Source organism: Plasmodium gonderi (genome assembly GCF_002157705.1).
Source record: "Plasmodium gonderi DNA, contig: Chr04, whole genome shotgun sequence".
Lineage (NCBI taxonomy): Eukaryota > Apicomplexa > Aconoidasida > Haemosporida > Plasmodiidae > Plasmodium > Plasmodium gonderi.
The window spans coordinates 753989-770157 of NW_021628928.1; the positions used below are offsets into that span (position 1 = coordinate 753989).

At 31.3% G+C, this 16169-nt stretch overlaps 4 protein-coding genes across 4 annotated transcripts; 2 read left to right on the forward strand and 2 right to left on the reverse strand.

Annotated features, from left to right (window-relative positions):
- Nucleotides 1–1164: 1164 nt before the first annotated feature.
- Nucleotides 1165–5841, forward strand: PGO_041520 (DNA repair endonuclease,RAD2 endonuclease; the record flags this gene model as incomplete). Its single annotated transcript, XM_028686340.1, has 1 exon — nucleotides 1165–5841. One exon carries the CDS (start codon nucleotides 1165–1167, stop codon nucleotides 5839–5841), a length of 4677 nt encoding a protein of 1558 aa, XP_028542141.1.
- A 482-nt stretch (nucleotides 5842–6323) lies between these two features.
- PGO_041530 (26S proteasome regulatory subunit RPN) lies at nucleotides 6324–9906 on the reverse strand (the record flags this gene model as incomplete). The annotated part of the gene is made up of 4 exons (XM_028686341.1): nucleotides 6324–6403; nucleotides 6553–6667; nucleotides 6883–9735; nucleotides 9886–9906. 4 exons carry the CDS (start codon nucleotides 9904–9906, stop codon nucleotides 6324–6326), a joined length of 3069 nt encoding a protein of 1022 aa, XP_028542142.1.
- Nucleotides 9907–12302: 2396 nt separating this feature from the next.
- On the forward strand, nucleotides 12303–13308 carry PGO_041540 (PH domain containing protein; the record flags this gene model as incomplete). The annotated part of the gene is made up of 3 exons (XM_028686342.1): nucleotides 12303–12440; nucleotides 12864–13035; nucleotides 13259–13308. The coding sequence occupies 3 exons, from the start codon at nucleotides 12303–12305 to the stop codon at nucleotides 13306–13308; spliced, it is 360 nt and encodes a 119-aa protein (XP_028542143.1).
- A 462-nt stretch (nucleotides 13309–13770) lies between these two features.
- On the reverse strand, nucleotides 13771–15116 carry PGO_041550 (hypothetical protein, conserved; the record flags this gene model as incomplete). The annotated part of the gene is made up of 5 exons (XM_028686343.1): nucleotides 13771–13879; nucleotides 14135–14363; nucleotides 14522–14606; nucleotides 14782–14882; nucleotides 15023–15116. 5 exons carry the CDS (start codon nucleotides 15114–15116, stop codon nucleotides 13771–13773), a joined length of 618 nt encoding a protein of 205 aa, XP_028542144.1.
- Nucleotides 15117–16169: the final 1053 nt, after the last annotated feature.

Sequence of the window (16169 nt, forward strand, 5' to 3'; positions counted from 1 at the left end):
TTGTTTGTATACATTTAAACTTCGTTCAAAAAATGGAGTTTGGGGAATAAAAACTTATTTTACAACCTTTGCTGTGTACGTGAACAGGTAAAAATTTATTCTATTCTACTCTATCCAATTCTATCCAATTCTGTACTATTCTATCCTATTTTATTTTTTAACTTATTTCTGGCTTAGGAATTAGCACAAGAGCAGTAAAGGAAAAATAATAAAAAAACAAAATGCATAAAAGGAGCCGAAGCGCACAAGAAGGAAAAAAAAAAAAAAAAAAAAAAAAAAAAAAGGAAAAGAAAAAATACAAAGCGGGAAAGGGGAAAATGAAAATATAAATATGCACGGGGATGTTTTTTTTTTATTTTTTATTTTTTATTTTATTATTTGGATCTTATTAAATCTTTTTCCTTTGTTTTTAAAACTCCATCATTTCAATCTTTTATTTAACTTATTCATTTTTTTGTCGTTTTAAAAAATTATGAGTTTGTAAGAAGGTAGATTTTTAAATTACTGAATCGAATCGTATGTAAATATGAAACGTGGGTACTTTTAAAGGTTATATATATATACATGTATAAAAAAAAAAAAAAAAAAAAAAAACATGTATATACGGAGAATTTTTTGACAAAATTTATTTTTCTTTCTTCTGCATAAGAGAGGAAAATTGTAGAAAAAATACAAGAAACAATTTTTATTTTTCACGTGAGACACCTGTTGGTGTATATACATATATATACATATATGTATATATATGCATATATTTTTTTAAGACTCAGCTGAACTTCCCCGTGACATTAACCAATTTAATCAGACACACTCTCTTTTTTTTTTTTTAAAAATACTCCACGAAGAGGGAGAAAATTATCTAGGGGGATGGGGTAGACATTCACCTCAGTTTTAATTGACACACAGTTGTTCATAAATTTTGTACATGGAAGGGGTAGCGATTTAAATGTGAATTCTTCTTTAATAAAGATATATTTTTGAAGGGCAGGAGGAAAATTTTAAAGCTGTAATTTGTTTTAGTGAAAGGATGTTGAGAAGATTGAGTAGCATCTTGGAAAAATCTCCACACAAAAAAAAGAGGAAAAGGGATCAGATTTGTTGAAAAAGCTGATATATATACATATACATACATATATATATGTGTGTGTGTAAACTTTTGGAAAGATGGGGGTTAAAGGGTTGTGGTCTATCGTGGCCCCAGTTGGAGTTAGGGTTAACCCTGAAATTTTTACAGGTAAAAGAATTGCAATTGATGTTAGTATATGGTTGTATGAACTTACATATGCAAATAATTTGAAAGTGTTGAGAAGCAACTCAATGGATAACATGAGCATATTTAATGATTTGTGGTTAGATTTTTCAGAGAATATGAATAATGAAATAAGAACTGATAATTTGAAAAAAGTACATTTATATTTCTTTTTCCTTCGTATATGTAAATTACTTTATTATAATATAAGACCAATTTTTATTTTCGATGGAAATCCTCCAGAATTAAAAAGAAAAACAATATTTCAGAGAAACATAAAAAAAAGAAATCATGAAGAAAAATTTAAAAAAACTGCAGAAAAACTTATTTATAATTATTATCAAAAATCTTTATTAAAATCTTTGAAAAGTAAGAATAAAAACGTGCCTAGTCAGAAAAAACAGAATGAAGAAAATTCTATTTGTAAAAGCTCCTCATTAATATCTTCACCCCTCCAAAAGAACGTGAAATCTATAAGTGAAGATCACACTCTCAAATGCAAGATGATCGAAATATATGATTGTATTAAAGAAAATGATGCCTCTCTTAGTAGCATGGTTGAGCAGGTTGGAAGTGTCATTGTAAGCGTTAAGGATGTTTTGAATATTTGCAATGACGATGATTTGAGAAAATTACAGGATCAAGTTCTCATGATAGCCGATTTGGATGTTCTTACAGGGGATGAGGAAGTGGTTGGAGAAATTGGCAGAGCGGTGGGTGAAGAAATGGACAAAGCGGGGGATGAAGAAATGAGTGGAGATGTGGTCGAAGAAGAGTTTTTTTTCCCTCGAAGTGGCGAGATAAATAACTTAGATAACGAAATAGACGAAGCAATTGTGAGGAAAAAACACATTGCGAGAAAAAAATATTATGAAAGCATTCCAGAAAATTTCAAAGGATTTCTGTGTATGAGGAGACCAGTTGACATTATCGACATAAGCAATTATAATACAGATATTATGGAATTCACACAAAAGTTGAAAGAGGCCAAGGAGAAAAGTAGCAAGAACATTGAAGAAGCGCTAAATGTGTCATTTTTGCAAAATGAGAAAACATTTTCAAAAAGTGTTAGTAATAGTGCTTCTGGGTTTGAGAATGGTTTTACATCATCAGGGAAAGAAGCAATTGATTCTTTTTCGAAGTCTGAAGTTTTTGCCAATAGTGTTGTGGAGCAATATAGAGATATCACTAATGATAGGTCGATTAATGGAGAGGCAGATACACCTAAAAATGGTGACTCAGTTAGAAATGGGCATGTTAGAAAGAGAGGGGTAAACGTGGTAGATGATGATGCAACATATGTAGAATCATCTTGTGACGATTCTCCATGGTTCAAAAGTGGGAATGAGCAAAGTGTAGAGAAGAAACAGTGTCATGGTGGAGAGGAAGCAGGGCGTGATGGAGAGGAAGCGGTGTGTGGTGATGAGAGATACCTAATTAACACGAATGATAAGACACCAGAGAAAGATGAAAACAAAAAAGAGATAAACATTTTAGAGCTACCGACAAGTTTGGATAATTCTAATTTATTCCTAGAAGGAAAAGACGAATACAAAGTGTATTATGTAAACAATGAGGAAATAAAAATTCCCCTTTTTAAAGAAATTAACAAAGATGTGTTTGAAAAGCTTCCAGTAAAATTACAGTACCAAATTTTGCAAGATATAAAGGAAGAATGGTATACAGACAACAGAATAAAAGCTATAAAGGCAAAGGATGATATGGATATATTTTCTCAAGTTCAGTTAGAAACTTACGTGAGAATGATCAAAACTGATTTTGAAATTGAAAAATTAAAAATTAAAATGGCTGAAAATATTCAAAATGTGGAAGGAGAGTTAATCATTAACAAAGAATTGTCAAAACATTTTGACAGTCTTAATGCTCGAGATTATAACAACGTTAGTAGGGAAAAAAAAAAAATAAAAAATAAAAAAAAAAAATACATAAATGATATTCTTAACAATTGCTATTTTGAAAACCAAGAAAAACAGTATCAAGAGTTGTATATTAAGGAGGAGGAACAGGACGAGAAAAATACAACCCCAAACCTGGTTCACGATAAACATATCACTGTAGAGGCTTATAAAAAAGAAGAGACTTTGGATGCCCAAATGAGGAATTTAAATCGGTATAAAAAGGGAAACTTCTGTAATGGACAAACGGTTGAGGAGAAGGAACGAATCAAAATGGAAAATGAGTTTAAGCAAAACCTCCTCTTGCTTGATGATGAGCGAATTTTTGGACAAGATCTCCTTAATGGAGCTCAAGAGAGGGGGCTAGTTGAAGAGATGAAGAAAATGGACGACACGGAAAAAATGGTTGCTACATCTGTAAGAGGAATAAATGGAGAGGTGCGTGCTGCCCATCCCGGGAAGAATTACGTCTCTGGATTGCACACAAGGGGAAGCTGCCTTAGTAGCGGCCGTAGTAGAAGCCCAAGTAGCAAGCACGGAAGCAGCGATGATGATTTTGAAAATTGTAGCATTGAAGAAAAGGCAGGTGTCGAAGAACATCAAACAGAGGGGAAAGAAAATCATGTGATTGATCTGATCAGCAGCGATGTGGGGGCGGTGAAAGGAAAAATGCAAAGGAGCATAAATGGGAGTAGTAGCAGTGGTAGAAGTAGAAGTGGTAGAAGTAGCAGAGGTAGAAGTAGCAGTGGTAGAAGTAGCAGTGGTAGATGCAGCAGTGGTAGAAGTAGCAGTGGTAGATGCAGCAGTGGTAGTGGTGATGTTCCCATGATGGCTCGAAAGGAAAAAGGGACAAATTGGTTGCATTCTCGTGAGAGGTGTACTACATCTGGTGTAGACATCGTGAGAACAAGTTTGGAGAATGGAGAAGCAAGTAAGGAGGAGTGCGAACTAAGCGAGAACCACATCCTAATCAACAATGTTGAAAACACAAGGGATGATAGAAATGAATGTATAATCATTCATGATGACAAGATAAGCAATGAAACCGAACAGATTAGGCAAAATAATTCTACAGATGATAGAATATTAAACAGATTGAGCAAATATTCAAAGTTTCTTGATGAATCACAAAACGTGTTAATTTTTTCATCGATTGAGAAGAACGCAGAAAAAACAAAATTGAGTAAAATGTCTTACTCATCCGAGGAGGATTATCCCAGAGAAACGAAACACCCCAGTAGTGATATGGTAGTAGTAGAAGAAGAAAAACCCCTCAGTATGGAAAGTAATGAAATTTCTGAGATAGTGAAAAATGTGAAGGAAAAAAAAGTAAAAAAATTCATGAGCAAGGAAGAAATAAAGAACGTGTTGTTGAATAAAGTAGTGGATTTGAATACAATAGGTAAAGATAGCCATTTTGAAAATTTGCTTAATAATAAAATGCTGATGGATCAGTTTAGGAAGGAAGAAGATGATACATGTAGGGATGGGGAATATTTGAAGTGTCCATTCGGAAGAGAGCAATCTGGAGAATGGAAGCAAAAGGAGAAGAGTGTTACAGGTCAGGGTATCGAATTGGAGAAGAGAAGTTTTTATCCTCAGTTTAAAGATTTGGAAGAGAGTGAAGTGATCGATTCGTACATAGAGAAAACGAACAGAGAGAATGAAGAATTAATGAAAGAATATAAAAAATTGAAAAAAAATAATATAGAAATAAATGATGAAATGAATGATGATATAAAAATTCTTTTAGATTTATTCGGAATTCCTTATGTGCAATCACCCTGCGAAGCAGAAGCTCAATGTTCTTACTTGAACAGCAGAAATTATTGTGATGCAATTATAAGTGATGATTCAGATGTGTTAGTGTTTAGTGGGAAAACAGTAATTAAGAATTTTTTTAATAGGAAAAAAACAGTTGAGGTGTATGAAAAAAAGTTAATAGAAGATAAATTAGGACTATATCAAGAGGAGCTGATTAACCTCTCATTATTATGTGGGTGTGATTACACAATAGGAGTACATGGAGTTGGAATTGTAAATGCATTGGAAATTATAAAAGCTTTTCCTACTTTTGAAGATTTAAAAAAATTAAAAGAAATTGTATCTAATCCGTTTCGAGAAATAAATCATGAGGATAAATATTTTCAAAATGAAGAAGTAAAACATTTTTTAGAAACACATAAAAATTACAAATTTAACTGGATATTTCCTAACAACTTTCCTGATAGGGAAGTGTACAAATGTTTTAAATATCCAAAGGTATGCACTGACATTCAGAAGTTTGAATGGCATTTCCCCAATATGAATAGTATCACCAAATTTTTACACAAAGCAACCAACATTTCTGAGGACAAAATTTTTAGTGTGTTAAATCCAATTTTACAGAAATATGATGTTAAGGTACGAAGTTATCAACTAAAAATTGATGATTTTTTTCCCATTATTGAAAGAAAGAGAAAAAAAACTGTCAATGATTTAATTGACATTATTCGAGAAACAAAAAAGGGAAAGAAGAAGAGAACAGATAGTTTAATAACTTCAAAAATGGAACAAAGTAGGATAACATCTCTCATCGATTTGAAACCTGCTGGGGTTATCCGATCTAAGAGAATGACTACAGCACTTGACCATATAAAGGATAGGGCGCGTGCTAGAAAGAAGGGGCCGGTCTAAGGAGGTTTTCCCATATGCTGTGTTGTTCTACAAAAGTTTTCAGCATTATTGCATTGGCCTCACCTATATTAATTGGCCAGTTTCTTATTTTTTTTTTTTTTTTTTTTTTTTTTTGTCAATACCTACACAGTGTGTGTGTGTGTGTTAATTTTATTTATTTTTAATCATAATTGCTATAACATGTATGTTAATGTGTGTGCACGTATATATGATGTGCAGCAACCTTTTGCTTATCGATTATGGATGCATCTTAAGGGGAGGGAAAAAAAAAAAAAAAAAAAAAACGAACGATCGATCGATCGAACGAACGTGTTTGAAAAGATAAATATCGTATTTGTAAAAAATACAAATGTGCAATTTACTGATGGGTTATGGATTAAGTTTATATGACTGATTTTTTTTTTTTTTTTTTTTTTTTTTTTTTTATCCTCTTTCTCCAACTTTTTAAACTTCTCCATTATGTGTACAATTATTTTTTTTTTCTAGTTAACTACTGGTGGTACATAATTTGGATCCTTCTTCAGAATAACAATTCCTTCAAGCGTGTCATTGATGGGTATGTCTGCGGGTGGAGTGAGGGTGAATATAAGTCAACGTATGTTTCTGGAGTATATTGGCATTTGGAGCATAATGGCATGTCAATATGTAGTTAACAAAAGCAAAGCGGTATTAATATTTTTATGCCAAAAAAAAAAAAAAAAAAAAACTTACATTCCTCAGTTGCAATCTCAGCTCGATCTGTATGCAACAGCAGCACAGGTGTGACATGTGTTTGAAACCCAGTGATGGTTTTCGGTTTTCCTGCTTGTCCTACGACGTCCACGGCCTTAGGGTGTGGGGATGGGAGGGAGGAGAGTATGAAAATGGAAGTTGAATTGGAGGGGATGATAAGGGGTGAAGTGCAACAATGTTAAGAAGTGAAGTGCAACACTGTTAAGAAATGAAGTGCAACACTGTTAAGAAGTGCTGTGCAACACTGTTAAGAAGTGAAGTGCAACACTGTTAAGAAGTGAAATGCAAACCGCCTCTGCATGAACTAACCTGGCCAACTCGCACCGAAATGGGGACAGGTTCCAAGTTCTCGTTTACAGTAACAAGCATTCGAGGATAAATACAAGGAACGAGGTGGTAGAGCAAATAGTGGTATTTTCCTAATATGGTATTTTTCAGCTGTAAACATGCATGTACTGTTATGAGAAGGGATCCTAAAGAAACATGATTGATAATGGATCGATTAGAATGTAATGGATTGATAGTTAGTAGTCCTTTTCCCATGTATAGTAAACCTTGTGAAAGTCTGACAACAAATATAGCATTAGTATCTTTACAATAAAATGTAGATAATTGTCTTAACAAAATAGCTATACGTGAATTATTCGTTCCAGCACCAACAAATCCAAGAGCCATAATAGCATGCAAAGCTACATCTGCATCTTGATCATGTGTTAATTTGGATAATATATCTACAATATTAGGTTTAGGGAAAGATGTAAATAATAATGCTAATGCTAAAGGGACTGCTTTCTTTTGATTTATATTAGAATATTGTAAAAAATGATCAATAATTCTTGTTGTCATCTCGGAACTTATATCATCTGTAAGTGCTATAAGGGCAATATTTAAAATAGCTACACATTGATCCAAGTTGTCTTCTGACACGACATTATTGTTGCTTCCGTTTCCAACATTGTTGGAATTATTCCCTTCATTTGTGTTTTTCACATCATTTGCACCTTTTACATCATTCGTGCTTTTCACTTCATTCGTGCTCTTCACATCATTTACACCTTTTACATCATTCGTGCTTTTCACTTCATTCGTGCTCTTCACATCATTGGGACATTTATTACTATCCACACCAGAGATCTTCCCATCGATCGCAATACCACTATGCAAATCAGCACTTGGCTTATTGTTGCTGTCTACATTTACTCTTTTGTCATTTCTCTTTTCAACAAGAACTTGTAACATTTTCTGCACTTTGAGAACATCATTCGATCCAGCAAATGCCATACCCTCCACAGTTGTAATGATATATTTTGCAATTGGATGTTTTATAATTTCTAACGCTGAAAGTGTGGCTTCGCATTTTTCTCTTGAACACAGAAATAATAAACCTAACGCTACAGCATATAACTTGGCTATTGGTTGGTCTAAAGAATTATTAACTTTTTCTCTTTCCAGAACTGTGTCAATAATGTATTCAGCAATTTCTCTGTTTTGAGATCCTACAAAAACAAGACCCAAAGATACAGCTGCGAAGACACTACATTCGATAACACATCCATTATCTACAAGGGGTGGTATTAAAACATCGAGAAGATTTTCTCTAGCTGTTCCAGCATATGCATAACCAAAACCTAGAATTGCTCCGATTTTTTCCAGAGAATTTTCTGCATCTATGTGTTCTGATAGCAATGCATAAGCTGGGTCACATTCATTTTTTACATTCGTACAAGCCAAACCGAATGCCATGAGAGAACCTGCCTTTACATATTGATCGGTACTGTATTGAAATTTATCAATTTGTGATAAACCTTCATCTATATTCCACATAAGTAATAACCCCATAGATGCTGTTGCACTCATTAAACCATAATCTTTATTTTTAAAAATCCACAAGGACGAATTAACTGTCATTAGTTTATCTTTACAAAAAGCAGCATTGACAAATGCATTAACAAAAGAGGATGACAAATTCTGTTTAGCTGAATCCCATACATTTGTGTTTCTTTTTTCTTCTAGATGTGTTTTATATATATCTTCTGGTAATTTGGGTTCTTCTACATCTAAATCTTTGGCTAATTTTAAAAAAATGGAAGACAAATGTTCTCCTGATGATAAGCTAGCCAACTCGTTAAGGTTCAAATGAGGATATCGAATAATTTCCTCTTGTGTAAATTCTAAATGAATCGAATGTCTTGAACAAATTAAAGCCATTTGTTTGCATGTTATCATATCGGGACATTCGAAAATCAAATCTTTAATCTTTTCTCTTCTGTTTAGTCTTAGTAAAATTTTTAAATATTCAACATGTCTTTTGTGCTTTTTCAAAATCTGTAAAATTACTTCCATTAATTTGTAATATTCTTCTGTGGAAGAACTGTAATGTGTTATATTAAGTAAATACAAAATGGATCTTTCACATGATTTCTCATCCACGTATTGATGAATATCTTGAATCTTATCAACCTCGATCAAAAGATCAATAGCTTCATATTCTGTGTTGTGATTAAAACAGTACGGAACAATGATATTCACAAGCTCATATATCTGGTTAATCATATGAGCTCCTTTTGGCATACCTGTCGTTGTCATAGATGTGGAGATACCACTTGTGATAGCTGTATTAATACTGAATGGTCCTGATGTTCCAACAGATGATAACATTATTCCTGTTGCACTAGATTCTTCATCTTTATTATTTTTATACTCAACTAAAAGTTTCGTGATTAAATTCTTGATATACTCATGTCCATAATTTATTAACTCTTTCTTATTCCCCATAAGGATATATTTAACAATATTATTTTCATCTCCTATAGTGGTAGACAAAGCACTTATCATGTTACTCATTTTTTTTTTACATTCCTCAAATTTCATATCCTCATGTATTTCTAGTAATGTGTTGTAGTGAGTCTTTAATACTTTTAAAGCCAGTAGAGAAGACGTCAAAATTCCGCTCGTGTCAATTATCTCCTTGTTCAATAAGGAGATGGATAGATTAATTACATCTGGATCTTCATCTCTCAATCTCGTAATTAGTAATTCCAGTTCTTCTTTTTTTTTTTTTTCTTCTTCGTTTAATTCTTCATTTTTTATTTTGAGATTGTTTAATTTTCTTCTCTTTTCTTCTGCTTCTTTGGATTTCACGGGAACTTTGATGGATACTGCCTGCAGATGTGCATGTTAGGTTGCGGTTACATGTTTCAAATTGAAGGTAAATAGTTTCTTCTTATAATTAGTCGAGTAATTAATCGATCAGAAGATGTAAAATACAGAACTGAAAAAAAAAAAAAAAAAATGCAGAAACATGTTTCCTACCTTTTTATCCTCAGCCGTCATAATTTCCCCTCTTGTTCTCTTATTTTATGACGGATATGTAAATTCCGAGCGGAAATATGAGAGAAAAAAAAAAAAAAAAAAAAAAAAAAACAGAATACACAAAACAGAAAACAAAAAATTTCTTTTTTTTTTTTTTTATATATGCACAATGGGCCACACACGTTTGTTCACGTAAATGCATATTCAGTGTGTTTTCTATATTTGAATATGATCCATAAGTCAACTTGGAACTATTCAATTTGTCTCAACATAAAAGTCTGGAATAGTGATTTTGGGGATGATACTGCTACCACTGTTTTCTTTGTGTCTGCGAAAAAGGTTCGTGTTCCCACAGGGATGGTTGTTCAAATGCATGTGTTCCTCTGAATAATGAGACGTTACACATGTTACGCATGTTACAAGTGTATAATATTAGCACATGTATGCATGTGTTTATGTATGTATGTGCGTGTGGGTAGCTTTATGTATAATATCCATACTTTTTTGCTGCGATCTTTTAAAAGTACCTCCTTAACATATGGCGTAAACACAAGGTGATTCAAAATTAATGGTCATGAAGAAGAAGGTACATTTTCGTCATGTTATGCTATTCTTTTGGTGTGCCTCTTAAGAACAATCTCTTAAACACCTCTTTCTCTTTTTTTTAACTTTTTTTTTTTTTTTTTTTTTCCTTTATTTCTACTTTTTCTTTTTTTTTTTTTTTTTTTTTTTTTTTTTTTTTTTTTTTTTTTTTTTTTTTTTTTTTTTTTTTTTTTTTTTTTTTTTTTTTTTTTTTTTTTTTTTTTTTTTTTTTTTTTTTTTTTTTTTTTTTTTTTTTTTTTTTTCCTTTTTTTTTTTAAATTAAACCTTTTCAAATTTGCTTGCTCTTGATTAGCACTCGTTTTATCATTTGACGTCGCTCTCATCCATTCCTTTGCTACACTTGTGAAATGGTGAAAAGCATCGAAGAATGTTACAATAATAGTAAATGCATAGCACGCATATTTAATCTCCTGTATGCATAATTTTTTGAATTGAAAATTAATTTAGTAAGGCAGAAGATATAATATACACTAATTCTTTACTGGAGTTGAGGAAGTAACAGAAACAGTGTAATTTTCCTTGTATTTATGCTTATATGTAAATATATACATGTATACATATAAGTAGGAATATACTAGCAATATATATACATACCGCATATTTGTGTACATATTAACAAGCTACTTGTTGTGCACTAAAAAAAGGTATACGCAGTGTTCATAATATAGCTCAGAATGCAGTCTCCATTTTATGTAAAAGAGGAAAAGAGAAAGTAAGAAAAACAAATAGAAAAAAAGATAAAAGAAAAAGATAAAAGAAAAAGAAAAAAGAAAAAGAAAATAGTATCAAATATATCAAGAAATAGGAATATAAAGAAGCTATTACATAATAAACTTATTTTTTGTCAATTAATTTTTTTTTTTTTTTTTTCGTTTTTTTTCTCATCTGACTTGTTCAGGCAATTTACGAAGTAGATATGCACTGAGAGAAAAAAAAAAAAAAGCATACACATTTTTTTTTTTTTTTTTTTCTCTTTTTGTAATTAGACTAAAGTTGCATTCCCCTATATATTGTAGCATTATATATGTAAACTAGAATTATTGAGCAAATTTTACCTTTTTTATAAATTCTGTAATGCTTAAACAAGCATACATACATACACACAAACATACACACACTTTGGCAGAAAGTGTAGTTCTCATTAAAATCACTTTTGTGCAAATGGGTTGAAGTGTAAATTATTTTTTTCTTTTCTCTAGTTGTGAAAAAAAGCAAAACATACAATATAAAAATTTTCCTAATTTGCGACCTTGTCAGGAATTGCTTTATTTATTTTTGTATAATATTTATTACATTTTATAATCGTCAATTCTTTCTTTCCCCCTCCCCCTTTTTTTTTTTTTTTTTTTGACAAATTTTAAATTACCTTTTTTTTAAAAAAAAAAAAAAAGATACATGCAGACGAACCAAAAAATCGTACTAAACTGATGATGAATATCCTTTTTAGCAAGAACCTCTTAATCATTCATAGTTTTTCGTTTAAGGAGGAAAGGAAAAAAATTACTTCTCTTTTGAGAGCTAATCAAATTTTTATCCTTTATTTTTGTTGTGTTTTCCTAATTGGGGATGTGTTTTTTTTTTTAATTTTCATATTTTTGGTCTTTTAATTTTGTATATTATTTTTTATTATTTCTTTTAAATATTATAAAATAAAGAATAATTCTAAGTTGTGAAAAGTTCCTCCGCCGCATGTCTAACCCATACTGCTACCTCTTTATGCGTTAACACATACATTCCGATAAAGTTATCTTTTCATTTCTTTTTCATTTTTTCCTTTTTTTTTTTTTTTTTTTTTTTTACTTCTTCCCTTTGAAATGGAAATAGTAAATGAGGGATGGGTATTTAAGCAGTCCAAATATTTGAAGAGGTTGCGAAAGAGATATATGATATTAACAAAAAATTTCATCTGTTCCTTTAAGTCACAGTACTATCAGGCAGAGAAACCGACCGAGGTAAGATTTTAAATAAAGAAGTTATCTAAGTTTCATCATCATCTGAAATGGTGATAGAACTCAAGAGGTGCATATCGATTCCTATCTTGTATACAAACGTTTTCGTTTTACAAGTAGCCCGAATTAACAGCAGATGATGCGTTGTGTCATCCGCTTGGTTTATTTATGAGAAATTTTCCCAAAACAGCGTTTCAAATTGGACATACATTTGAGTGTTCGTGTAGGTATACGTATGTTTTTTATACCCATGTCTATTAGGTGAATTCCTACATGTACATTTCAGCATATATTTATGTCTATGGGTAAATTTCTACATGTACACTTTTGCATATATTTATGTCTATGGATAAATTTCTTCATGTACACTTCTGCGCGTATATATACACATGTCCTCAAGTGCATACTTCCTTCGTGGCTTCTTAGATATTGTATCTTAACAAGTTCACAGAGTTGACCTCCTTGGAGGACCTTCGAAAAATAAAGCTCGTGGAAAATGAGCTGGGGCTAAGCAACGTGCATTTATTTAATATAAGTTACAATAACAGGAAAATTATGTTTGCAACTATGGACAGAGATGAGAAAAACAAGTGGATAAGTAAGCAGTGCAATAAAAATAAAAACAAGAGCTAGGAGAATCGATAGTTCTTTTTTTTTTTTTATAATTTGTGTGATTTTTTTAATTGTCATCAGTTATGCAAAATTTGTTGTTTATTTTTCTTTCTAATTTCCATTTCTTTTCCTTTTCTTTTTTTATCTTTTCCCCTTTTTTTGCGCAAGTCTCCTTGACATGAACGTACATATTTCCCACACCTTTGTAGAACATATCAGCAGACAAATGGTCAAATCTACAGTTTTGATGAGCGAATGAGACAACAGGATGTTTGGTCGGTCGTGTCAAACAGGAAGAGATAAAGCACAAAAATATCTACTTTGGATCACACCGTTTTGTGCGCATTTTGGATGTTTTCGTATTTTTTCGTAATTTTTCGATCTCCTTAAAAACTTTTTTTTTATTTTACATTGTTACTTTTATTTTCCTTTTTACCATTTCATATTTTAAATTTTCCTTTACATGATTTTAAATGACAACACGTATAAATACGTATGTATAAATATGAACACATAAAAACGTGCACAAACAAAAATGCACATATAAAACGCGGGACAGGAGAAAAAAAAAAAAAAAAATACCTCTTAAGCTTTAAAGACTATACTTCACATAAAAAAATTATTTTTCTCTTTCGTCTTCTCTCCCTTGTGTATACCATCAACAAATTAAAAAAAAAATAAAATAAATAAAAAAGTTTCCTATTAGGTCAATTTATCCAAATTAATTTGGAAAAGTCGGTGTTAAGTAATTGTCGTATTTATTATTTTCGTCAAAGTTGTAAGAACATAGGCAATTTAAGCTCAAGTAATTTTTAAGTTCTGTTTTTAGCCTGTGAGAGGGAACAATACATAATCATGAATAAGCACATTTGTTTTAGCCCTTGTATAATTGATTTATTAAGCAGCTTTACATGGACATACGAACCTGACATTGGAACGGGTGTGGAGGAAAACTTGATTTCCTGATCACGAAGAGGATGCATATCCCGTTCGTTGCATCCTGTCTTATTGTCTCTCTCTCTCGCTCTTTCTTTTTTTACAGTTCAGCTCTCACATGTGGATTTATTTTCTCTCTCTTTACGCACTTGTTAGTTTCCTCGTTATCTTGCGGTTCGTCAACGTTGGTGAGTAAATTTAAAATGAAGGACTTGTCTTTTTTCTTTTCTATTTCCTTTTCCTTCTTCTTCTTTTTTAATAGTTCATTATTTTGCTCATTTAATTCCTTAAGTATATCGTTTGTCATTTCGTCGTTAACTTTTATCTGTTTGTTGTTTTTATAAATATACTTTAATTCTTCGATTGCCTTTTTATTGCCTGAACGGGTCAGGTGAAAATATATGCATGCAGGATAAATCAATGCTTGGGCATGTAAAAAAAAAAAAAAAAAAAAAAAAAGTCAAACATATGCAAATATATATATTTATATGTGTACACACATGTTTCCGAACATGAACTTTGATTTCCTTCATTACCTTTTATTGCCTTGTATTTTAGTTCATCATTTTTACTAAATGTTAACCCAAAGTAGTAATCATTCGTTTTGTTATCCTTCAAGCTCTGGTTGTTTAGGAGTGGGAAATGATCGTAATATTTATAACGTGGCAAATTGGAAAAATGTGAAATAATGAAGTTGCGTCTTGACGATGCCGAAACGCAGGAACGTACAGATTGATCAGATCAACTTGTGAACTTTACATAATTTCGTGTGAATTTTTCACATTTTGGGATTTACCTCGTAAGCTTTTATAGCATCTTTGAAGTAAACATATTTAACATAAAACATGTTGCTGTTTTTCTTTCCAAAATAAATACCTTCACCTAGTAGCGGCCCATCTGATAATTTGTGTGTATAACGAGTGACATAAAAGGAATGTTTTATTTTTCCTATTGCTCTAATTTGAAGTGATTTGTTATTCTCTTAAATAACGGTATTATATTATTTATTTATTTTTTTTATCTTTTTTTTTTTTTACATTTACTAAATATTTCAGTAATTTCAAAACGGTTTTTATCAATGGGAATATTTTTGCAAATTATAATTCCGTTGCTGTTAAGAATTTCGTTCATTTAGTAAAAAGCACTTTATTCCTTATTACATTAGTTTTATCATGTATGTTCTACGTACATATAACGTTGAATATACATGTGTAGCATGCAAAAAAAAAAAAAAAAAGAGCAAGAACAAAACAGAATTGTATGGGTAGTTCTATAAATCCGTGTAACCCTTAAGTAATGAGACTAAGGATCAAAATGTAGATCTGCGAAAGTTACGACGTGTCGTACCTCCTCAGTTTCAATGCAGCCATGTGCAGCAGTAAAAAGTAAGCAAATGGATCATCTCTGTGTGGGTAATATATGTAATATGTTATATAAATTATATGTAATGCTTATCCTCCCCATTCCTTTCTATTTATGTGAAAAACAACCACATTGCGTCATACTTTAGCCTAAAGTAAAAACGCAAGTGTGATATGACGTAATTAAAAATAAAAAGCGTCAGAGGAAAGTGAACACTAGATAAATTGTTCGATAGTTGAGCGGTACATCATAAATATATCCAACGATAATAGATTAAAGGACGAGGTTTGCAATTTTTCATTTTGTTATATTCTGTTTAAGTTTGGGTGTGGTTTTATTTGGAAACGTTTAACGATCTGTTCATTCTTCACAGGTGTATCTCCATTAGAAAAAGAGAAAGAAATGTAAGGGACGATAAGTTGAAAATACAAGGTTACGTAATGCTGTAATTTCTTTTGGCAAACTGGCGAAACGCTGAGCCACTCCCTTTTTTTTTAAGCAGAAATTTTCCATTAAAAAAAAAAAAAAAAAAAAAAAAAGAAAAACAAAAAAAAGCTAGAAAAAATACGAAAAAATACGAAAAAATACGAAAAAATACGAAAAAATAAGCACATTTGTTCCCCCTATATTCCTTTATTCAAATAAAATTATCATTTAAATTCACTTTATTTAGGTATATTGTATGCATTTCGATGTTTTCACGTATAACCGCAAACGTAAGTTTTAAGAGGTACCCTTGATTTTTCCCACGAGGGTGTTTTTTTTTTTTTTTTTTTTTTTTTTACATGCACGTTCATTTGGAATTTTTTTTTTTTTTTTTTT